The following is a 24,318-nucleotide window of genomic DNA, read 5'->3' as shown; positions in this document are numbered from 1 at the left end:
AAAACACACGACTTACAGAACCAGGACTTAATACCACTTGTGTAATTCTTCACGAAGCATTGCTAATTCACATGACATTCTACATAAATAAAAGTTGTCAGTTGCTCAGCTTTACAAGGAAACCACACAACCCACTTCCTTGATCCATGTGGCTAAGATGGACTGCAGTGTTAACAGATGTAGAAACAACTGAAACCAAATGGCAGTTGTTGACCTAAGTTTATATTCATGTAGAAACCTCAAATCACTGATCCTTTACAGGTGGTCATCTAAACAGTGACACGGTTTCAAGGAGGAAGCCAAATGTGAAATGGTCCCACCAGTGACAGTAAATCAGTCTCAACTCAGAGCTTTCCCCTTCAGGCCGTGAAAAAAAATCCACACAGACTGCTAAGAGCACATATAAACAATAAAAGCAACTTTAATGCTGATGTGTAAAACTACATGAGATTGGAAGATGTACTTTATTACTGCAAGAGTAATTACAAAAAAAAATTAAACGGGTTCTTCTTGTTCTTGTAAATGGGGTGTGGACTAACACATCACCTTTGTTCACTTTGAAGTGTAAAGAGCAGTGTAGCAAGAACTTCTGCCACACAATAGCATCAAATCAACCCAGCAACAAATCACTTGTTGGTTCCAGCAACTCAAAGATAAAGATTGCTGGATTTATTTGTCTTACTTTACAGTCATTAAAAAAACGACTATCAGACACAGGAGACTCTGATGCACAGTACAGCTTAAAGATTAGATCACTAGTTAAAAAAACAGCAGACATATTAAGCAGACAATACACCACAGACCCATTCTGTATACCACACCCACATTCCCTGCCCTTAATTTCTCACAGTCATTTATTTAACCAAAACTATCAAAACACATTTCATATGTAATCACCATTGCACATTTTAGCCAACAGAAAATATATATAACTATCAGTTTTTCAACTGGAGATAATCTCATTACAAGTCCCACTCACAGAGCTTACAGTGAGCATAATGCATACCAAAATCCACAACATCTAGGTTTGCACTTGAAATTGATATTTTTAAAAATAAATTTGGAACTAAGCATACGCTAATGGAAAGTTTTAATTTGGAAATAACTCAAAACTAATCAATTCCTTAAAAAAAATTTATATCCTGTTACATACCATGCAATGTCTACTGCACCTAAACTCAGTCTACTCTTTAAGCTGAGTGAACATACAACTATTTTGTAACTCTCCCAGATACTCTCATTTGCTGTTAAACTTGACATCATCAAACTTGACTATCTTTCCATCACGAGTCACCACCTCGGTCTGCTCCCATGAACCCATTTCCCCGTTTTTCTCCTCAAAACGCCGCACCACCACCCTCCCTGTCGTTGGCAGGTTGCAGGGAAGATCCTTGGCAGCTTCGTGTAACAACTTCATTTTCCTGAGGTCCTGTGCGAGTTCTGATCCACCTTTCGGCACCAGATCGTGATTTTTGTTCTTGTCCTCTTGCCTCTGTGGGGAAGGAGGAAGGTGCACTCCAGTCCGAGGCAAAGGTTTTATCTCTGGTCTAGGAGAACGTTCAAATATCCGCCCTGTAGGCTTATTCATAGGTGACTGATGTATGTCAAACTTGTTTAACGGTGATGGATCCCTGTTAAGTGGAGAAACACCTCGGTTTATCGGCGATAAGTCCCTGATTAGCGGAGATGCAGCTCGATTGATTGGTGATGGGTCCCTGATTGGCAGATGTGCATCTCTGTTCGGAGGTGATGGGGACTGGTTTCTGGCATTAAAGTGAGGTGTAGGTGGTTTAAGATGATCTTTTTGAATGGGTGTGTTGGTGACAATGCCCATTCCTGCAGCTCTTCGAATATCACTAATGACCCCGCCCATAGAGGCCCTCAGAGATGGATTCTGGTCCACCATCCTACACACAGCAGGGCAGTATGGTTGGTCCTTTAAAACATCCTTGATTTTGTCAGGACAGACGCTGGGTGTGTACAGACGAATCCGGGCACAGAGCTCAGCTATGATTTTTCCCATGGCCCAGACGTCTGAACGCTGATCTCTCTGGCTACCCCTCTGCAGCACCTCAGGAGCCGAGTAAGCCTCGTTCCCCATGTCCATTGCAGAGTTTAGACCACGTCTGAAGAACTTGGCCAGTCCCAGATCAATAATTACTGCTCTGTTCGTGTTATGCTCCACCTAAAGAACAAACATTGTTCAGCAAACATTAAATATTGACTAAAAAAAAATACACCTCATACAGCTTTATACGGTGGATAATGTGCAACCAGCTTCTGCTCAGAGATAGTTTCTCTGAAGAGTCTGCACAGAATTACTAGCTTTTCTATTTATTGATTTTTTTTATTATTTTTATCTGGTTCTGTTGATCTTTAGCTGACTGTCTTTTCAGATGCTTGTTTTGTTGTTAAAGCATTTTGTAATCTTGTGATTTTGAAAAGCGACAAAGAATATGGGATGGTGTTTTTTTGCCATGATCAGTTTTATGATACCAGCCACACGTATGTCTTTAAAGTTTTGAGACAAGTATATGCATAACGAACCATTCGTAGTTTCACTGTGACAGACGCATGTGCTTTGCCCTACATTACTTAATCTCTGAGACAACCAAAGCTTGCGTAAGTTGACTTTGACATTGCAAATAAAAAAGAAAAAAACAAACAAATGACAAAAACTTCTTTACCTACCAGAGGGATAAGACTTATTCAGAGTCGACATATGCTCAAATCTGCATGTTAAAAAGAAACATTGTGATAAAGAAATCTAAATTTCCACTCACCATAATGTTTTCAGGCTTGAGATCTTGATGGACAATGTCTCTGGAGTGTAGATGAAGCAGCCCTTCACACATGCCGACAATGATTGTGCCTTTATTAGCTGGAGTCATCTGTGTGGTAAAAATAAATATGAGACCAATTTTAGGACGACCAGGGTCACATTGACTTTCATGCTTACCTGAGTTGGAAATCTTTAAACTACTTATTAAAGTGTGAAATAAATTAGGCAATTGCATGCTAAAATACATAAAATGTTACACAACAGAAGATAATAGGTAATATTACAACAGCAATTGTTCTTGGTTTATACCCTACACAAAACACACAGCAAAGCAAAGGAGTGAGTCAAAGGGCAGTGGTGACCTGCAAACCATGCAAACAATTTTTCTTAATTTCAACTTTCATTTCTTTTGTCTTTTTTCTAGTAACCTCACCGATATTTTAGACTTTGACGCCTTGAAGATGGTGGTCTCCAAGTCCTCTCCGAAGACAAACTCTAGTGGAATGATCCATTTTCCATCTTTAAGAATTATTTTGCCCAGAAGCCTCACTATGTTGGGATGTTTTGACTTGCTGCAGATCAGTGGTAACAAGTCATGGAGAAAAGAAGATTTTGACAAAATCAAAACAAAATAAACTGGGTGTTTTCTTTTTCTAAAACATTCAAAACCACCTGGATCATCTAGCATCAGGTGAGGGAATTATGTGCAAACATTCAGGTTTTGATTCAGAGGCCACTAGATGAGTCAGGCCTTCAGGCCACTCTCATGAAGTCTTTTTCTAGTTGTATTGATCAGATTGATTAATCAGAGACATTCACATCAGTGGCCTGCTGAAGATCATTTTGTAGGACTCTGGCAGTGCTCATGCTACCAGTAGTGACACTGACCCTAGCTAAATGCAAAACTTGTGAAAGAAAAATTGGTCAATAATGCTAAAGAGGAAAAAGATGTCAGTGTCTTCCACCTGTAAAACCACTCCTGATTTGGGTGTTATCTCATTGTTGCTCCTCTAGTAAAGCTGTTGTTAGTGTCATTAATACTACAGCAGCTGAAACTGATTAACAACAACCTCTGCTACTTAACTGGCCATATCAATACCCCAGACGTTTAATTGACTTTATGCTGTACTCTTATTAAATAGTATTACTTTAATTTTTTAGCAGTTAATTAACACATAGTCAAGACCACCTGATGAAGATAAAACAGAGCATCAGAATAGAGAAGAAAGTTGATTAAAGTACATTTGAAAATGGGGTGGTTGGTTGATGGCAGTGTTTCAGAAACTGCTGATCTACCCCTTCTTTAAATGCCTTGTTGATATCAGAGGCCTAAGGAAAATGGTTCAAGCTGGCAGGTAGGCAACAGAAATTCAAACCATGAGCTTGCTTTGAATAAGTACCTGGCAAGAGTGGGAAGGGAAAACTCCCTTTTACAGTAACAAGAACAAACCTCATAATACTGCCTAGGTAGGTAGGTAGGTAGGTAGGTAGGTAGGTAGGTAGGTAGGTAGGTAGGTAGATAGATAGATAGATAGATAGATAGATAGATAGATAGATAGATAGATAGATAGATAGATAGATAGATAGATAGATAGATAGATAGATAGATAGATAGTAGGGGTGCAACGATATTCGTATTGATATTGAACCGTTCGATACAGTGCTTTCGGTTCGGTACGCATATGTATCGAACAATACAAAATTTGTAATTTATTTTATCAACTTTCCTTCTGACGATGCTGTCTGTGTTGAGCGCTCAGTGAATCTGCGTTCGACTGCTCCGCCTAGGCTCGACAGTGCAGCCTAGGCGGAGTAGTCGAACGCAGATTCACTGAGCGCTCAACACAGACAGCATCGTCAGAAGGAAGAGCGCAGGGCAAGCTAGCGAGACAGAAGTTAAGCTCTCCTTGCAACATGGACCTCCCCCACCCTCATTCAGATCTGGCGTTTGGAATTATTTTGGTTTTCATGTGACGTATGACCCTGAAGGTAAGCGAGTCATGGACTAAAGTAAAACAGTATGTTGGATGTGCCATGCAATGCTCAATTACATGGGTGGGAGCTAGTGTGTTAGCGCAGTTAGCTCGTTAACGTGTTGGCCGTCTAGCCCCATGCACGGAGCGATCGGCGGTAGCTCGTTAACGGAGATTTGCCGTGTTGTGGCTTTAAGGTAATTTCAACGAGATTAACCTGAAAGCACTAGTGGGTACACAACGAATATGACTGCACATTTACGCCGACATCATCCTAGTGCAAAGACAAGTGGAAGCAGAAAAAAAACAAGCAACCATGCTACTAACTGTAGCCGAGTCATTTAGACAGCTGTTAGCACATGATTCTCCTTATGCTGCTGAGAATATAGCCCAGAAGAAGCGGATAGTATAGCTTTTATTTTGGAAAGAGACATTTCTCTGTAATAAACTCTCTTTTCCAAAGATGAGTGATTCCTCAATCAGATACAGGGCTCGCAATATCGCTAGCCCGACGTCCCGGGGCTAGCGATTTTTTCAGTCCGGCTACCAAAATCTATCTCTGCCCTGCCCGTCGGGCTATTGTAGGAAGGAATAATATATGTCAATGCTTTTGCATTCTTTCAGAAATGTAGCTGGGTAATTATGTCATTGGCATCGGTGAGAAACTGTCAATATGTGACATATTGAAATCGCGTTTGAATTTGCGCTTGTTTTTTTGCTTTCACTTTGCAATCGCGCGAACTGTGTATAGAGAGCGACAGCACTGATCTGTGAGTGATGATAATTTGTGCACCAATTCCTCTGACATCATCTTATTAATTGTTAGCTTACTATGCAAACATGACAAGTGAAATCTCCCGCAGCTTAAACATGTGAGAGGTTGATCGCGCAGAGAATCGCTGAGCTTATGTGAGTGCGTGTGTAAAAGCAGCAGTATATATATTTTAGTTCTGCTGAGCCAAATAAGACAGGTCAGGGTGAAGAAGTGACAGCCAAAGAAAAGCTTACCACAAAACGGAAAAGTTATGACAAATCAGACTATAAGGCAAAAAGAAAGTGCAGCTTTATGGTTTCATGGACAAAAGAATTTCTGTGGCTGCAATATGACGAGCTAAATAACCAGGGCTGGTAAGTGGTCCGCAGGTGCGCATTCGCTGTCAAAATAAAAAACACGCACAAGGGTTAGGGTTAAATTTAAAAACTGTACTTTTGAGTTAAAATATATATTTATAATTTTAATAAATGACAAATTAAAAAGGCATCAACATTTTTTTTGTATCGAAAAAATATCGAACCGTGACACCAAAGTATCGAACCGAACCGTGAATTTTGTGTATCGTTGCACCCCTAATAGATAGATAGATAGATAGATAGATAGATAGATAGATAGATAGATAGATAGATAGATAGATAGATAGATAGATAGATAGATAGATAGATAGATAGATAGATAGATAGATACCTTTATAATGATCTAAAGAATGACCAGAACTCAGTTTTTTTCTCAAAGCACCTCAAGGTTGTGGTGCAAAAGGAGATTTTGATCATACAAGTACAGATCTGCAGCACATGTGTGAAGCTATGATGCCAATATCAACAAAAATCTCTGAGCAATGTTTCAAGCACTTTGTGGAGAGAGTTTAAGGCAGTTCTGAGTGTAGAAGGCCGACAAGTCTTGGCCAGTAGGTGTTTGTGCAATTCACATTTTTTACACCATGATGCTCTTTGGTTATAGCCCAGAAATGACAATGCTAATATGTAGTAAATAGAAGGTATGAAATAAATACTTACTGGGGACCCATGTAACCAGCTTTAAATCAATTATCAGTGATGTGACTGTTAATGCATAAAGAACATGCTTTTTGCCTATAAAAAACATGCAGAATGATAGTTTTCTCTGTTTAGCAATAAAAAGCATATAAACAGTTACATTTAGTTAAAAGCAAGCAAAAAAGTATTAAATGTCTGTCAGCAATTACACCGTCTGCCATATATTTTATACAACTATGTTTTGTAATAATGTCATATTGCTGTTTTTGTCTTTGAAAATATTAACCATGCTTAATATGCTTACTTGTACACTTCACTCTCTCTCTCCAGATCCTTCCAGCTGATGAGATGCTGAGGAACTTTCTTAATAGCAGCCCAGGTATCATTGTACTTCTCCTTGTACACTTTCCCAAAACAGCCCTCTGCAAGGGTGCTGGTGGAGTACGCCATCTAGGAGATGCTGTGAGAGCCTTAGAGTGAGGGGAGGGTCATTTTACTCACAAAACAAAGAATGATAGAATTGATAACAAGGAGTATATTCTGTAGTATATTCAGGTTTGGTGACAACTACAATGTTTAGTTATATGATATAAGCGTGAGTAATTGTAATACAAGCCAGTAAATATTTATGTTTGGTGGAGAACGATTGTGAGTAATACCCTGTACTTTCAGTGCTTTTGATGATCTTGAAATCACTCTGTTCTGTTTCTGGTACTAGCTGCTGTGACTTTTGGTACTTTCCACTTTAGACATTGATAAAACAACAATTCAGTAAAGCAATTCAGGACAGCAAGGTTATTTTACGGACTATAAAATATGACTTATTATTATTAAATATGACTAATATGCTTCTTAAACCACATTGTGAGTATCCTTAATGATCAAGATTAAATATAAAATATTAGTAGCTAACATAGCAGTAACTATCTAGAGATATTGCTTGATACATAAAAGTAAAAGTAAAAAGCAAATAAACTCAGGTGATTTAAACAGCACTGACTATATTTATGTTTAGCGTATTGCCATTTTAACTTACAGCAAATAAAATGTGTTTACCTTTTTCAGATCTCACTGAGATATCGAACGTAATCACAAACAAACTGAGACTGAAAAACTGCTCTCACTCACCTTTCAACCTAACATTCATTGGTGTCAGCAGACTGTCAGACATAAACTTCAGTTAAAAAAAATATTCCCTGGAAGGGTGTTACCACTCTTGAGTAATACCGTAGATTCCTTACCGGAAAATTCTTAAGAAGAATGAAAATGTTCCACAGACTGATAATCTCACTGAACTACCATTTTGTTTCCCTCAAATTATAATTAATTTATTTAATTAGAAATACAGTTTGGGCAGTGAGCACCTGAATAGTAAAGTTCAGGCAGGCTGTTCTCAGTAACTCAGCTGTAACTGAAGCTGTTGTATAAATAAAGACACCAGGACCCTGATCTACAACCACACTTATCATTTCAAATATTCTGACAGCAGAGTGACTTGATGTCAGGATTATACAACAGGTTTTCAAAGAGCCAGAGAGCTGTGTAGTCAAAACAGGAAGGAAATGTTGACAGACTGGTCAGTTCACAAGAGAAGAGATTGAAGAAGGCAGTTTTTAACTTTCAAAATAGTCCTTATTATCAAGAACATTTGCAGTCACAGTATCTGAATGACTAAAGTTGATCACAGTATAGCAAATCATTTTCACTTAAGACAAACTCAAGGTTTTACAAACATACATGAGAAGCTCCTCAGTAAACACACTTTTCAATTACTTAATTGTACTTAAATTTAAAACCACTCAAAGCTAAAATATATATAATCTTTGATCCTTTTTGTTCTTGAATCTCTAAACCACAAAAGATTCTCTTCCTACCTTTATGCTGTTGAGGGAACGCAGCTCTGTCAGGTCTGAACACGAGTTGACGTTGTTAGCGCTCTTTAAACCTGTTCCACACCTTCCTGAATCTGATTCATGGCCCCAAGCAAAGCCAGTCCTATCCTGTAGCACACTAATTACAAGTGAAGAAAGAAGCACAGCGTAAATACAAATGCAGGTATGAGATAATGTTTGATAAACAGGACACGTGCTGTCACAGTGGGAGAGAAGACAGAGCCAGAGACCAGAGTTTTAACATTTGGATGACCGTGTGGAAAACAAAATAGCAGCAACATCCATAATAAATATAACAGCAGTGCTAGTGGTTATATGTATACATATACATGTGTACATCTAAAAATGCTAAAATGAAAAAGAAGGGATGATGAAATATGCAGATATGTCCTTATGCAAATTATTAACTGGTACAATTACCTACCAAAATACTTAAATTACCATCAGCCTTAGCTGTCTTGTGCTTTAGACTGAAACTGCTGAATACAAGCTGAGCCAATGTGAGCACAAACCTAATAATAGTTCAAAACCTGCTAACACTAGCGTGCTGCTAGTGTTAGCAGATTTTGAACTATTATTAGGTTTTTAACAAAACTATGAATGAACACATATGGAATTATCTAGTAAACAAAAAAGTGTGAAATTATTCAAAACATGTTTTATTCTTCAAAATAGCCACCCTTTGCTCCCACCCCCCCAATCATAACAAGGATAAGCACAAGAAAATGTATGCATGGGTGGATGGATGGATATCTTTTCTATAATTCCATATACCTTGCTTCATGTATTTGATATCTTTAGTATGCATCTACAATGTAGAAAGTAGGGATGGACCGATCAGATTTTACGTATCGGTATCGGTCCGATAATGACCTAAATTACTGGATCGGATATTGGAGAGAAATAAAACATGTAATCCAATTAATTAAATATCAGGAAAGCACCTCACAAAACTTGTGACATGGCGTAACTCAGCTCATAACCGTAGCACGTCGGAGCAGTATGCGTCACGTGATAGAGCGGCTGTGGCGTGCGAGGCCTGTCAGCGGTCTGGTTGAGCACTTGGAGCCTCGCTACGTGCTTCCAAACCGGCATTTCATCTCCGAGATAGCTATCCCTGAGAAGTAAAGCAAGTGTGTAAGTTCATCTCTGAATGTTTGTAAAGCATTTCCATGTTAAGCTTAACAACCGATATATGGAGCAACTGCCTCTCTCTCTCCTGCTGCTACTTCAGTCATGAAAATGATCAATGATCGGCTTTTCTGTCACAAGTCCGTCTCTCTTGTTTGTTTATCGCCCACTTTGCACCACAAAGAGGAAACAAGCAGCAAAACGACTGCAGCAGATGCCACGAGAGAAAGCGGGCGAGCGAAAGAAAGAAAGAAAGAAAGAAAGAAAGAGTGAAAGCGAGTTTTTGTGAGACATTAGTGACATTTAGCGAGGCTATAGTTAGTGTGTGGTGTAGTCATTGTTTTGTTTTGTGTGTCAGTTACACTGATGGATGTCACATTTGCTCCAAAAAAAGCCACTAAAGGCAAATTCCAGTGTAAATGCTGTCTCCACATGTAAAACTGGACTGATACAGCTCCTGTTGACAGACCTGCAGGGTTTAGGCCAGTGGTGTTCTCCTCTGTCTTATAGTGGACAGAAACATTTTTTTTGGAGTGGCACAAGTAATTTTTGTGCCTTCTTATTTGATGCAGAACACCTGATTGTTCTGTAAATAGATTTAAATGGTTATATAAAAAACGCCTGAGGCCTTGGCTGCATTTTTAGGTAAATAGTTCCATATAACTTTGTTGTTTGTAAAACGTGTGCATAACTTTTTAGAAATGTACAATTTCTATTTGCATTATAAGTTATGAAAATGCTTCGTTAAACATGTTTGTGGTTTTTACTGTAAAAAATATAACTTGTTTTCTACTTGGATTTTAATTTTTTGTCTAAATTTACATTTTAATTGTGTAAATATAGTATGTCAAAACGAAAAAATAACTCACATTTCAGATCTTAGAGGTTGTGCTGAAAATAATGATACCAAATAAGGCAACATAAACAGTTTTTGAAGGTGAAACATAGAGGTAAAATCAAAAGTCGTCAAAAGCGGCCAATTATGCCCTGGACGCCAGAGGTAAGCTGGTATTTAACGTATTTTTTCCTTTGGGAAAAAGGTTTATTAGATTGATCAGTATTGCTGAACTATGAAATATTTTGTGTGCAGTGTATTTTTAGCATACAGGTATACCAGAATAGCAGTAGTGTTTTGTTTTTTAAAATTTGAGTATGAACTTGTCAGGGTTGTGGTTCATTTTGACCCAGCATTTTCAGTTTCTTATGTTTTGGTATTCTTCTGTATTATGATTTATGTTCTGATTCTTTTGTTATCCTGTTTTGAATATTATTTTCTATGTTTCAGTTTATTCTGTTTAACGGTTTAGTTCAGCGTCAAGTCAGCGTCCTTTTTTCTGTTTCTTGTTTCCTGTTTTACAGTGAAGTTCTGTGTGTCATGTGAGTGTATTCAGTTTTGCTTCTCCTGTCTCGTCTTGTCAGTTACTTCCTTCTGTGTTCCCCACCTGTGTGTAATCTCCCTGTGTTCTCCTGTGTGTATTTAAGTTGTTTCTACTTGTGTACTAGTCGCTGGTCTATCTGTGATTTAACTGTGTATTCTCCGTGTGTTTTCCCTGCCATCCACCTTGATATGCCTCTGCTCACCCTCCTTCATGTTCGTGTTCATATTTGCTGTTTAGTAGTTTAGTTTTTCCCAGCTTAGATTATCTTTAGTTCCATTTTGCCATTTTTCACCTTGTGCTTTATTTTACAATAAACCACCTTCATATCTCAGCAAGTGCCTGCCTCATTTATTTTCTCCTCACGGCTCATCCCATTTGCCATGACAGAACTTTTACAAAATGCAGCAAGATATTAAAAAAGACAGTTTTATTGATTATAAAATACACTATATCTGATTCATATCGGTATTGGCAGACATCCAAATGTATGATATTGGTATCGGTATCGGACATAAAAAAGTGGTATTGTTATCATGCCATCTCTAGTAGAAAGTATTAAAAATTAAGAAAAACATTAAATAAGAAGGTGTGTCCAAACTTTTGTGTCTGGAGATGGCGCAATACTGGAAGAGCATATGGGAGAAGGCTGCAACACATAACAGTGGCTAGTGAATCTAAGAGCAGATCAGACAGACCTCCCTGAACAGGGTCAAGCAACCATCACAGTGGCAAAAAAGGTTCTCCATTATGGACAAGTTGGACACCACAAGCCTCAACATAATTAACGTTTACTGGCTGAGGAAACTGACTGCACTCCATGAGCATCTGGTAGCACAAATGAGCAGGCTGCTAATGGATGAAACACACCCAGAATGGCTAACTGCTCAGTCCTGATCCCCAAGAACCCCCAGAAGGGACTGGTTCCATCCAACTACCGGCCTATAACCTGCCCCAGTACCACATGGAAGCCCCTATCAGGCATCACAGCGCTAAGATGAATAGGCACATGACTCAATGCACGAGTGGGGCACAGAAAGGAGTTGGCAGGAATACCAGAGGAGCAAAACACCAGTTCCTGGTAGACAGAACAGTCACCCAAGACTGCAAGACCAGACTGACCAACCTGTGCACTGCCCAGATTGAGAAGGCCTATAACTCAACGACCCACATTTGAGTCGTGGAATGCCTAGAACAATACAAGATCAACAGGACCCTGAGAGCCTTCATCAAGAATTTGATGGGGATGTGGCAAACAACACTGGAGGCCAACTTCAAGCCTATTGCACAAGACACCATCAAGTGCGGGATCTACCAAGGAGATGAGTTTTCCCCGCTGCTGTTCTGCATAGGCCTGAACCCAGGTGAATAGGAACCATGAAGAGGCCACTAAGAAAGCTGCAACCCCCAAGTACCTGCAGAGGGTCAGGCAAGTCCTAAGGAGTCAGGTGAATATTAGGAACAAGATCTGGGCTATCAACAGCTACGGCCTGCCTGTGATCAGGTACCCTGCTGGGATAATAAGCTGCCTAAAGAAGGAGATGGAAGCCAGTAACATCAAGACAAAGGCGCTCCTGACTAAGCACGGAAGGTATCACCCCAGTCCAGCACCCTGAGACTGAGTACGCTAAGTGTAAGGAATGATGCCTGGTACTGGTGAGTTTCAGAACCACTGTCCAGGATGAGACAATGAAGAGTTTTCTCATCCACGTACTCAGTGAATACCTCAGGCAACAGAAACCCAGTAAAGTAGAGTAGCAACTGGAGGAGCCATCATGGAAGGACAGGCCCCTGCACGGTAAGTACCACTGGCGGATAGAGGAAATGGCTGACATCCAGAAATCCTACCAGTGCCTGGACAAAGCTGGACTGAAAAACAGCACAGAGACACTAATCATGGCAGCACAGAAACAAGCTCTAAATACAAATTCCAGAAAAAACATAACAACATAAGAAAACTCGTGTTGTGTTCACACTTACTCTGAATTTTAAAGGCTCTGTTCTTGATCTTGTATCTAGTTGGCCTGTGTAACAGTAATAATAAAGCCATTTAATTTGTTCTCCATATATTCAATTCTATTACAACCAATTTCTCATTCATTTGAAACATTTCTTTGTAAAAATGATTCTATAATTGAATGCTATGGTTACCATATGCATGTATACATGTATACATATGGACATGTATATACTGTATATATGACTGTATGTAGAAGCAGTCTATTGTAAAGATTTCAACGTTTGTGGCTTCAAACTTCATCCTACTGTTCTCTTGATGTCATATTTCAATAAGTTGCAGCTTAGAGAGTTTTGTAAAAATGTTGTAGGAGATTCAAAACATGGTTGCAGTTCATTTATTATTTTTCTTCATTTCACATTCATGGAGTCAACTTGAGACTTATTTAGCTTATTTCTTTCAAATGTAAATCTATGAAAATGTTGTGGTTTTCTAACTAATGTGGTGACCTACCAGGTATACAACTCCCATTGAGTCAAATCATAAATATGTGGTAGCAGAAATCCCTCTAGTATATATTCATACATCACACTGATACAAAATTGTGTACAAGCAAATTATGTACAAGCTCTCTACTGTAGTGTGTGCTGTCATTATAAAAGTAAAACACACTGATTATACTGGAATGACTGTATATAATGCACTGAGGATTTCCTTGCTGCTACTACTAAAAATCATAAATATGTGGTGGGTTGCTGAAACTTTGGGTTTTAGCAAGGTGTATCACAAAACCCCCCAAAACAATTTGTTGTTTATAAAGCACGATTTCTATACTACAGTCGATTCATACCGTAATTGTTTTCAGACTAACAAAAAATGTGTAAGAACTAGTTGGACTTTCCCCAGCAGATTTTAATTCATTGCCTTTGTGAAGGAGAAAAACAATATTAACTGAATAAAAGATTATTATATAATTTGAAACTTACTCGGGTTAACCACTTGTCCAATTTAGGGTAATTGGAAGAGAAGAGACACACGTCCAGGACAGATCCATATGCATTACCCTCAATCTATCATTGGGCTAACACAGAGACAGGCAACTAGTCACACTCACAACAATTGGCATTTTAGCATTACCAGCTAATCTGTTATGAATTTCTTTGAACTGTAGGAGGAAGCTACAGTACCCTGAGAGAGCCACAGCAAACCATACCCAAAGGCCTCAGTTGGCTTGCAAATTCAAACCAGGAACGTCTTGCTGTTAGACAATAGTGTTAGCCACTGCAGCAGTGCAACATTTTCACTGAATAATTATTTAAGTGTATATGGATTTCTATTTCACCTCTATACGTTTAAAATCCTGGTTGTAGCATTGGCTGTAGTTTTAGGTACCACACTAGAAGGTTTACAGCATTTCTTGTCAGTATTTCCTTTGTTCTGTTTCAAAGTGATCTCAAATAAATCTCAAGGGAACACTTTTTGCATGATGTTTCCTGGCACTTTACCTTTTGGTTGAATTTATAATTTGTGATACAGAGGAAAAAGTGAGCAAAAAGGAAGGCGACAAACAAGAAATGAAACTTTTTAGTTCATTGGTTTTTGTTTGGGTAAATTGTACAGCTTTAAACTAGTGGCCCCATAGTGTAATGATTAACACAAGTACCTAACATTTAAAAAATCCCCTGCTTCATACCAGGGGAAAAGGGAGACGGCTGCATCAGTAAGGACATCTTGTACATGCAGACTGAGTTCCTGTAGCGACTCCTTATGAATAAGAAAAAAAAAAAAAAAAAAAAAAACAGCATTGTTTTTGGTTGCATTATCAAATTATAAACTGGTCTCTCATGCTGTTATTTACTCATCTATTTTAATGTAAGTCTATACCAGCACTAGCACATTGTGTCTTGGCACTGTTGTTATGTACCAACACTAATATAGATATTTTCAATTTATCTGCCACCACTTTTGCTTTTGGTTTACGATACCTAGCAGGAATTCCTTCACAGAAACAAGAAGAAAAATGAAACTAACCAAAACTGAAAGCAATGACTAAAATTAGATCAGGGTGGGGTGGGAAGAAAAAGAGAAGAAGAAGAAGAAAATAATTTTGAGAATTAAGTACAAAGGGCTTTACAGAATACAATAAAATAGCTAACAATGAGGAAATCCATTAAAACGCGTGAGATATAGAATACTAAACTAAACCAAATGTCTGCTTGCTCAGGCTTCACAATTAGAAGCAGGTATATGACTGAATCAAATGCTGTTGCTTAGGATTTCTTTAAGCCATCGTCTAAATACAAACTGACTGGCAGAGAAATCTGGCAACCCCCCCCCCAAAAAAAAAAAAAAAGACAAACAAAACTAAAAGCCATTGCGAAACAAGGAGATGGGCTATCTACTCGTATACAGCAGTTCTCTAGCAATGAGCCCATAGTCCACATGCTGACGGCTGCAGTGTAAAGAATTCCAAGGATGGCCGCTTGGTTGCATTAAAAAAGCGAAGACCAGACGTCCTTTAAGGTTTTGTTTAATTAGTTGTAACATTGTGTTGTGGCTTTGGGACATGCTGTGCCATTGCTGTTACTTACACTATGTCCTATCCATTTTAATGGACTTCGGAGAATTACAGACTTATTAAAAATATAATATATATATTTCTTTACAGTTATATTTTCTTTTGTGTTCTGTAAAGCACTTTTTAACTACGTTTTTCAAAGCGGTAAATAATATCATTATTATTATTACATGGTTCAGTAAAGGTTCACTATGCAATCAACCTCAGTAGAATACCACCATCTAGTGGCAAAAAATATATTTATTATGACGTACACCAGCTGTCATATGCTCTTTCATTTCCTCCTGCTCTCACTTTGAGGACAAAACCAGTACGGGGTTATCTGTGGAACTATTGCTCATCGTGAGAAAATGGTCTATCCGTCGGATTATTTGCCCCACTTTCAACCACGAGGTTAGTTTGTTTATTGACACGGCATTATTCAATATTTTTAAAATGGCGGCAAGGCAGTTGTTTTTCCTCTTAGTGTGCTCATTTTTGAGGCTCTTCATTCATTCTAGACCAGCAAAATGGCTGTAGTAGCATTTCATTCCAGGCCCTCGCTTGGAATGAAATGGAATCGCAACTTTTACTCAGATCACAACTTTTATTCATTTTTACGGCACCGAAATTTGTTTTGTTAACTTTTTGCAGCTGAAGTTATTTTGTAAGAAATTACAAAGTACGAACAACATGTGCTGCTAATGTACTGCAATGGCAACCCAGGAAAACAATGTGCAGTGTTCCTATTTTACCATATTACCTAAGTGCTGCACATTATGCTGACTCATTAAAAGAATTTCCTTAAAAAGGAAAAACAAAAATATGCTTGTATTTTGGTAGTTAAACATCTAAGGACTGTAAAATGAACTGTTTTGCAAATGAAAATGATTTTCAGTAGACTAACTGTGTTATGTTTTCACTTAAAGATGGTGATAATCTACACACTCAGGAGAGCGGGTATGCTTTTGTCATGGTTTTTACAGTTCTTTAATAAAATATGTTTTTTACACTTCTTGTAAAAATGGGAGCAAAAAACAATATTTTTTCCCCTCTATATTACAGTGATGCAGGTCTTTCTTCTGACATGGTGCACAAGTTCTGTTACAAGTATGAAGAAATTGCCCTGCCTGTAACTGACACAGGGAGTTGTGTGAGGCCCATTCTTCACATGAAGCAGTTCCCCATGATGGCACAAAGCAAGCCACACCCATACCCGCCTGAGTCAAGACCTATGACAGAGGGATTCTTAATCAAGTCCAGTTTGGCTGGGATGCAAAGTGGGCCGCCAAATAACTTCAATTGCCAGACATACACAGATCGTGACGATAATAGCAAGGGAGAGGAAGTATTCAAGCCTTTACCCGGAACATCAGCCATTACAGAGGCACTCATGGAAGATGTAGGAAATAAGGGTAACATCATGGATGCCAACACAGACGCCAAAGAAAACCCAGGAAGCGCTGCACCAGTGGAAGAAGTGACGGCCCAAAACCGCTACAAGAAAAGAGCTGTTGGGAAAAAATGGAAAGGTAATTAAATTTCCAATATGCATCTGTTAAAAACTGCCATGCATACATTTATTGCAAATATTACATTTTAAATCATAAAGATTGATATATTAAATGCCAAAAAATCTAGCATGTTTAACACTGAGGACATAGTTAAAGTTGTTGTTGTATTTTATTGCAGTTCTGCTGAGGCATGTTTCTTTAATGTTACATTTACATGCATGATTAGACAAAATACTGGAAAGTCTTATATGATGCAATCAGTATAACTGCTGTACCTAAATAAGAGTATAATTTTATTTAAATTCTCACGTGGAGTAATTCATAGTGACTTTTTCCATGAGTAAGTCTGCCCCGTACTTTTTCTTTCCAGTTTACAATCTCTGTGTGGTGGCAGTTCTAATCATAAACTTTCCTGCCTGTAATGGATCTAATGGTATGTTGTACTTCATATGTATTTAAAGATTTATTTATATCTAGTTTATATACATGTGCAGTTTTTTTAACTATTACTTATATTTTTATATTTTTGATCAGACAGTTTATTTATATACTTAGCCTGCAGCACATCTACTGTGTTAAAAACACGAGTAAGCTAAGCTGTAGTAAGTTTTTATTCAAAAATTGGTAACACTTTGTAATACAACACCCCAACTGAGGACGTAATTGCCCTGTAATTAAATCTGACTTTAAATGAGCCCCTTTATTTGCAATTTTATTGTACCAGAAAGTGAATATACATTATATTTTCAAGTTACTGTGAAAGTAATTTAATTACACTATAATTTATTTTTAGGTACACTGTAATTGTATGGTAATTACCAGAAAAACAAATATTTTTCCATTTTACATTGTGGGTATGCCTTACTTTTTAGGGTGTGTAATGCGGGGTGACTTACAACAATGTTATAAAATGCAATACTAAGAATTATTCTAGGTCCCATCAGAATATGTAATTTTAACTTGCATGCATTTACACCTGAAATCATGTTTATATTTATATTTTCCATTTCTCTAAATGCAGATGGGCTAAACTGTTGGGTCTGCAAGGATCGGGACAAGTGCTCCAGCCTCAACACAATATATGACGAAAATGACGATATCCTGAACTATGGAAAGAAAGCTTTCTCAGAATGCTCTCAAATACCACCGCCTGTGCCTAAGACTCCTAAAACCTGCACAGTATGCCAGTCCGATTTTGTCTTCATTACCTGCTCAAACGACACTAATGAAATCCAACCAGAAGCAAAGGAATCACTCATTCAAGACATCCATAAAACATGTATGTAGGCCATTAAGGTGCCATTCTGCGCTGGCTTTGTTGAAATGCTGGTTAAAATATACCTGGACGTCAAGTTTCAAAATAAAATTTAAATAGAATGTGCATGTTTAAAAATATTTAAATAACATACATCTAATACAATATAAAAACATTATAAATTCACTGTGAACTGTTAAGACAACTGTGTAGATAAGGTTTAAAAAAATCAGAATGGGAGACGACGATCAACACAATAGCGCTATTCACTGTTGTCACTGTCGTTAGGGTGCTGCATGTTCCGCTGGTTTAAACTCAGCAAGCAGTATTAAATAAGGGTTGGGCGAAAAAGCCTCAAAAGGATACCACATATTTCAAGAAAAAACTATGATAACAGTATTTCTGTCGATATAGAAAAATATATATTATGCATCTAGCTTGAAGACAGCAGCATTTATAAATGTAAGAAAATGAATGTTCGAACCTTCTTTTAAAATGAGGAGTGTGGGTGTTGTTTCCCTGGAATTTTTAAGTATAAAATAACACTAAATTCAGAATAAACTAAATAACCATGTGACTCTGCAGGAGCCTGAACCAATATAGGCACATAATAAAGATGAAAAAATATTTTCTACCTGGGGTGTTGCATCTTAGATAGAACATTTTAATTGGTTGTTTAAATCCACCAGTTGCCTCTATTATCAGAAGTACCGCAACTGGTGAATACTCTTTGTTTAGTTGGGTCGCACATCACCAGCTGCAAGTTCCTCCTCCTATTTTCTTGCATACTTTGCTGGGAACTGTGCTCTGCTGTCTACTGTCCCTTTTCTGTGTAACTCATCTTCGAAGTCGGACGCCCAGCTCTAACTCATCTCTCAGACATGCCCGGACTTGTCTCTTTGTGGGAGGACAATATTGGGGGGGAGGGCATTATGGTCAATATGATATGGCACAGACTTTACATTAAATGCACCTGTTTAAATCGGTACAGTCTAAAGCAGTCTGGATAAACTCTGTACATGCGAAATATTATTTTGGAGGCTGTAGATTTTATTGCTATTGAATTTCTACTGTGCTGTGTATCAAACTGGTTAAAAGGCATATATGTGCCATCTGTGCCATCATGAATTCACAGTAACGAGTCGTTCTATTTCTAATCACAATATATGAATTATTTAAATGTAATTAGTTATTCATACAGAATTATGCTACTTAAATGTATTTCTTCCTCTTTAGGCATGCAGTATAAGACTTCTGACCCGATGCCCAGCAGAGGGACTTCCCATTACAGTATGTACTTTATTTTCACATAGAGAAAAAAAAAGTTTTAGATAACCCTTTATGAGCTGGAGCTGGATAGCACAACAACTGACAACATTACAATATTGTGATGGAACTGAAACTAGGGGCGGTATCCACTACAGGATGGGATGTTAGAGTAGGAGTTAAAGTAGATAACGGCATGTTAAATCAGTATTAGCGGATGTGGGCTCATTCCTAGTGGTAAAGCCTTATAATTTTGTATGATTTAGCACATTATATTGCGTATTAATATCATTTCACATAATGTATTTATCCCCAGTGGGTCTGCCAAAGCCGATGGATCCTCATATTTGATTATTGAACTGCAGATTTAAAATTCTTGGTGACGCAACCCTCCGATTTTTCCGTGCTGTCGTAGTTCACTGAGACTGGGTTTGTCTCCTCCTGGTCTCAAATCGTAGATTTGCGAGTCAACAACATCCGACAAATTCACAACTGCGCAGTTCTTAAAGGTCAGTTTTGCTACTGAAAAATGTAACGCCGTTTTTTGGCGATCCGCCTTTTTGTGATGATTAATATTTTTGTTATACAAATATATTTAAAAGTGAGAGAGAGGGCGAGAGAAGAATTAAGCCCACGTTAAGTACCCCGAGATCGCACCAATCCCATAATCGCAAACTTCAAAAAGAAAAGGCGCGCACTCACTCGCATTTCAGGAAGTGGCCACCCGGTGCGCGCGTTTACAAGCCTGTCAGCGCGATTAACAGATTTTTTTTATTGGGTTGCCATTATCCCACCGCTTGGATCCTCGAACTTTGAGCCAACCACATAAACCCACCGTCTGACATCCCCGCTGTTCCTCCCTGAGAGCCCGGGCCCCACGTCCCATCAAGTCGGAGAGCAGCAGCGCTACCGATCCAGACAGTGAATGTAAGAGGGCAGCACTGCACAACCCTAATCCTAACCCTACCCCAATAATAGTGAGGCTGTAAAACTTGTAATCTGTCCTGCCACCATTTGTTAATCGCTACATAAGCCATACATACATGCATACAACTATTTAAATACCGGCAATCATTTGGGCAAATATCAGAAATCCCTTTTTGGCACAGCGAGTGCACAGCGAGTGCACAGCGAGCTCGTTGCAGTATTTCTTTAATAGAATGATAGATGTCGCTAGACAAAACCTTCACATCAACACGATTGGTAGAAGAAGTCATAACCGGAAGTAAAGGAACAGCGAAGTTTTCTTTTGAAAGGGGGCGTTCGAGTAGTCCAAGAAGCACGTACTTATAGGATTTTCCCTTTCAAGGGGGAAATATTTACGCTGCCGTGATTTCCAAAGTTTGGAGTAGTTTGTAGTTGTGTTCGATGCTTCTAGGAGTGACTTTTTATTCAGAAACAGAGGGCAGATGATCAGAAAGGAACGCGTCACTGACGAACTGGAAAGCTTAAGTCTGTGAGCGCAGTCGCGGTTAACCCATGTTGTAGCCGAGTCCCACTTATTTCTAGCAAAACTGGTATTTTGAATAAACAGCAGAAATTGTCCGAACGGAGTTTCCCCCGGAAATGTGCACACATTGAGCACAAACGAGCGACCTCTATCTGTTGAATCTGTAATAAAAGCCGAAGTTAAATGTTTGTCAAAATACAACTAATAATTACAAACTGCTTTAGTGGGTGAGCTTATGAATGTAACAATATATTACAGCTGGGGAAGAAAAAGAAATACACCAATGCGCGCTTTTATACACTTGGCAAACTAAGAGTATCTTAATTATGACAGAGGCTTAGTTATATGACGATATGTTTCATGTTTATATGGTGAAACAGTTTGTAGCAATCCTGCGCTCTGGGTATAAAGGGCTCGATATACCCTCACATACAGTGACACACTCTCAAAGTGAAGTTATATCTGCTGACCTGAGTCACGCTTTGGTGTCCTTTCTGCTGGTCCTTCACCTCTCAGTTTTCTAACCTTGCTGCAACTTGGCAGATAACGTGAATCTATTATTGTGTCATTTTTCAATTTCAATTATATATCAATACAGAAACTTAATTCCTAGATTATACAGAATTAGATGCTGCAACAGCTTGAATAGATCAGCCTTTCTGGAGACAGCATAAACCAAGAAAAAGGTGCCAGTATACTCTCTGCATTGGTCACTTAACACACAGAGCTGATATATAAAGAGTCAAAACCATAGGCAAAGACATTGCAGGGTATTTTTCAACCCACAGAGTCTCACGTTTTCAAACTGTCGTAAGCTCTCCCTCTGTATAATTTGTGAATCTCTAAACTTCTGTACTGATAGACTATATCACCAAAAGTTTTCACTCATCTGCCTTCACTTCCACTTTGTTATAATACCACCACTAGATGACTGCGTAATATTTAGTAGCAAGGAAATTTCATGGCTGGACTTGTTGCACAGGTGGGATCCTGTCATTCAGTCTGCATGACTAGGTGGCTTTTTTATACTGGTGCCCACAGAAGTGATTGGAACACCTGAATTCAATGATTTGGATCGGTGAGTGGATACTTTGGGGAGTATGGCGTATATCATTAAACTGGTGTTAAAAGCAAACATGATAGCAGCTCATGTCAGGTTACAAAAATCAAGAGGTGCATGCCAGCAGATGTGACGACATATTTGTTGCACAGTGAGGTGCACTGGGTAAAAAAGCTACTTTACACTCCAATGCAGACATGAACAGCTGGGGACCCGATGGCCAAATAGTCATTCCTGTTATACTTCTTTGACATAATGGATAACAACAATAATTATATTTTAGCATTAAATATATTTATGTAATTTATTTAATAATAATCAATACTGTTAATTTACTGCAGCTGCAGCATAAACCTTGCACTGGGTGATGATCCAATAAATTACTTGAGTACTGTACATATGTGTAATAGTAAATTTCTGTATTGATGTAAATGTATTAATACATTAAAGATGAAGGTACATTTAAAAAAAAGAAAAGAAAAGAAGATAAGACACTTAAATTCTTGATTCAACCTTAATTTGTCTTTTCAGATCCTGGCCGTGGACCTATTGGATTGATTTTAATGGCTGGTTTGTATAAATTATGATACTAACCTATGACATATACAATAGTCACTTAACAATGAAGTTAAATTGCCAAGAGCCAGGTTTTGCTGACCTTGACTGAACAACAGCAGTCTGTAGGGGTTTTTTTTCTTCTTTTATTTCATAGTTCTCTTTCTGATTGGGATTGGAGCACTGTGATCTTCTGAGTAAGCGTGATTTTATTTTAACAAAACTTTCATCTTAGAAACACAACTTCCTTATATCAGGTCCCTTGAATAAGTTCATGAATGACTAAAGCTATAGACCAACCCCCCAAAAATATTTCACACCATTTAATCCATTATACATTTTAATACAGTTCCCCAATCTTAAAATAGATGATTTTATTCTTTCCTTTTAGTGCTGTAAGAAAAGCTTTGTGATATATTTGAAAAAAAAAAAACTAATTCTCAGTCCCAGTAAATCTTGAATTGGAGAATATTTTTAGTTCAAATATTGAAAAAATGGAAAGGGGCTACAAGCAGACTGTTTTGTGGTTCTTTTTTTTTTTTCTTTGGCTAAATGCAATTTCACTTAACACACTTCTCTCTTTTTTCAAACAGGACTTTGGATCTTCAACATTTATCCCTCAGCATGAAACATCACGCTGAAACATCATTTTTTTTTTTTTACTCATAGATACTTACTTTCTGTCTTAAAATGTTTTTAACTGTATTGGCACAGCATAATGGCCAAATAGGATGTGTTTTATTGCATATGCTTAAGCCCAAAGAAGTCGCCTTTTTTTTAGAAAAACAATTTCCATAATAACTGGTTATTTTTCTGTAAATCACCTTCATGCTTATTTGGCTTATCAGACTTCAGCTTTACTTGACAGCAAATAATTATGTTTGAAACGCATATACATATCTGGCCTTAATTATAAACACATCTGCATATCAAGCTGCATATGGTTCATGTTCTTTTTCATAACAGACACTGGAACAGAATATAATGTGCTCAGTTAATAATCAGAAGAGTGTACATCATGGGAAATCCCTCAGCTGCTAGGGCTTGCAGGATCAGTGCAGCCATTTCACTGTGGCAGATGTAGTGTATTTTGTTCCCATACCTATATTTTTGCTTAAAAATATTTTAATGGACAGTTATATGAAATGTTATTTTTTGTCAGAACGCTATAAAGACAAACATCTTTAATTTATGGTCTCTTTCAGTTAAACCTGGTAAATCAAATTTTAAGATTCCCACGGTCTGATAAGACTTTAGTCTTATTTTATGTATAGAAGCTCTCTGATCCACAAGCAAAACCTGGACTGTGAAAGTGAAGTGTGGAAAAACAGAGAACAATGAAGTCAAGATAAGAGTTGAGCCTTCAAAATGAAGTCACTTGTAAGCAGTCACTTCTGACATTTATAGGTCTATTCCCAAGCAGTAAAGTTAAAGTTCTGTACAATGGTAGTGTAGAAACTAGACTTTTGTTTGTTTTTCTTTTCATATTAAGCTTATTTTAATGTTCTAAATCACATAAAAAGCGCCCGCCCCCACGAAATAGGTCACGCTCTCTCTCTCCCACAACCTGGGTTTAAAATTAACAAACAGCGCTTTCTTGTCGTTTATCAGTTTCTAGACTGTACCATCTAGACGGTGGGTAAAACACGTAGCGTACTTCCTGGTTAAAATGTCACTTTAGCGAACACAAAATGGGCAAAGACGTGAAGAAAACGCCTTTTTTTAAAATAAAAACTTGGCCATTTCTCACGACTAGGTTTCTGTAGTGAAATTAATGCGC

General features: G+C 38.0%; 2 protein-coding genes across 7 annotated transcripts; one reads left to right on the top strand and one right to left on the bottom strand.

The window, feature by feature from the left end:
* Positions 1 to 397: 397 nt before the first annotated feature.
* Positions 398 to 16,865, bottom strand: LOC113031771 (cyclin-dependent kinase 3). Of its 2 annotated transcripts, XM_026184176.1 has the most exons (6): positions 16,803 to 16,865; positions 8,400 to 8,535; positions 6,830 to 6,985; positions 3,216 to 3,354; positions 2,784 to 2,891; positions 398 to 2,185 (listed from the first exon to the last, which is right to left on the bottom strand). In XM_026184176.1, exons 3-6 carry the CDS (start codon positions 6,973 to 6,975, stop codon positions 1,238 to 1,240), a joined length of 1,341 nt encoding a protein of 446 aa, XP_026039961.1. In that variant the 5' UTR covers positions 6,976 to 6,985; positions 8,400 to 8,535; positions 16,803 to 16,865; the 3' UTR covers positions 398 to 1,237. The 2 variants fall into 2 exon arrangements, with proteins under 2 accessions (XP_026039961.1, XP_026039960.1); XM_026184175.1 differs by lacking the exon at positions 16,803 to 16,865 and having other exon boundaries at positions 6,830 to 6,995.
* LOC113031772 (uncharacterized) lies at positions 15,279 to 23,939 on the top strand. Of its 5 annotated transcripts, XM_026184179.1 has the most exons (9): positions 15,279 to 15,852; positions 16,368 to 16,398; positions 16,504 to 16,970; positions 17,323 to 17,385; positions 17,974 to 18,231; positions 19,444 to 19,497; positions 22,515 to 22,553; positions 22,696 to 22,735; positions 23,132 to 23,195. In XM_026184179.1, exons 1-8 carry the CDS (start codon positions 15,810 to 15,812, stop codon positions 22,725 to 22,727), a joined length of 987 nt encoding a protein of 328 aa, XP_026039964.1. In that variant the 5' UTR covers positions 15,279 to 15,809; the 3' UTR covers positions 22,728 to 22,735; positions 23,132 to 23,195. The 5 variants fall into 5 exon arrangements, with proteins under 5 accessions (XP_026039964.1, XP_026039962.1, XP_026039963.1 ...); XM_026184177.1 differs by lacking the exon at positions 22,696 to 22,735 and having other exon boundaries at positions 23,132 to 23,939; XM_026184178.1 differs by having other exon boundaries at positions 22,696 to 23,199.
* The last annotated feature ends 379 nt before the right edge of the window (positions 23,940 to 24,318 follow it).

This window comes from Astatotilapia calliptera, chromosome 11, assembly GCF_900246225.1.
Source record: "Astatotilapia calliptera chromosome 11, fAstCal1.2, whole genome shotgun sequence".
NCBI classification, from domain to species: domain Eukaryota; kingdom Metazoa; phylum Chordata; class Actinopteri; order Cichliformes; family Cichlidae; genus Astatotilapia; species Astatotilapia calliptera.
Note: the sequence above shows the minus strand (reverse complement) of the source record. Positions and strands in the feature narration are given on the sequence as shown.

Bases quoted from the DNA above. Each gene is read 5' to 3' on its own strand.
- LOC113031771 (XM_026184176.1), bottom strand. From the start codon at position 6,975: ATGGCGTACTCCACCAGCACCCTTGCAGAGGGCTGTTTTGGGAAAGTG. The intron at 3,355-6,829 runs GTAAGCATATTA...ACTGATCTGCAG, and splicing joins AGAGAGAGTGAAGTGTACAA to CAAGTCAAAACATCCCAACA. The intron at 2,892-3,215 runs GTGAGGTTACTA...TTTACCACACAG, and splicing joins CGTCAAAGTCTAAAATATCG to ATGACTCCAGCTAATAAAGG.
- LOC113031772 (XM_026184177.1), top strand. From the start codon at position 15,810: ATGGTCTATCCGTCGGATTATTTGCCCCACTTTCAACCACGAG. The intron at 16,971-17,322 runs GTAATTAAATTT...TTTTCTTTCCAG, and splicing joins TGTTGGGAAAAAATGGAAAG to TTTACAATCTCTGTGTGGTG. The intron at 19,498-22,514 runs GTATGTACTTTA...TTGTCTTTTCAG, and splicing joins CAGAGGGACTTCCCATTACA to ATCCTGGCCGTGGACCTATT.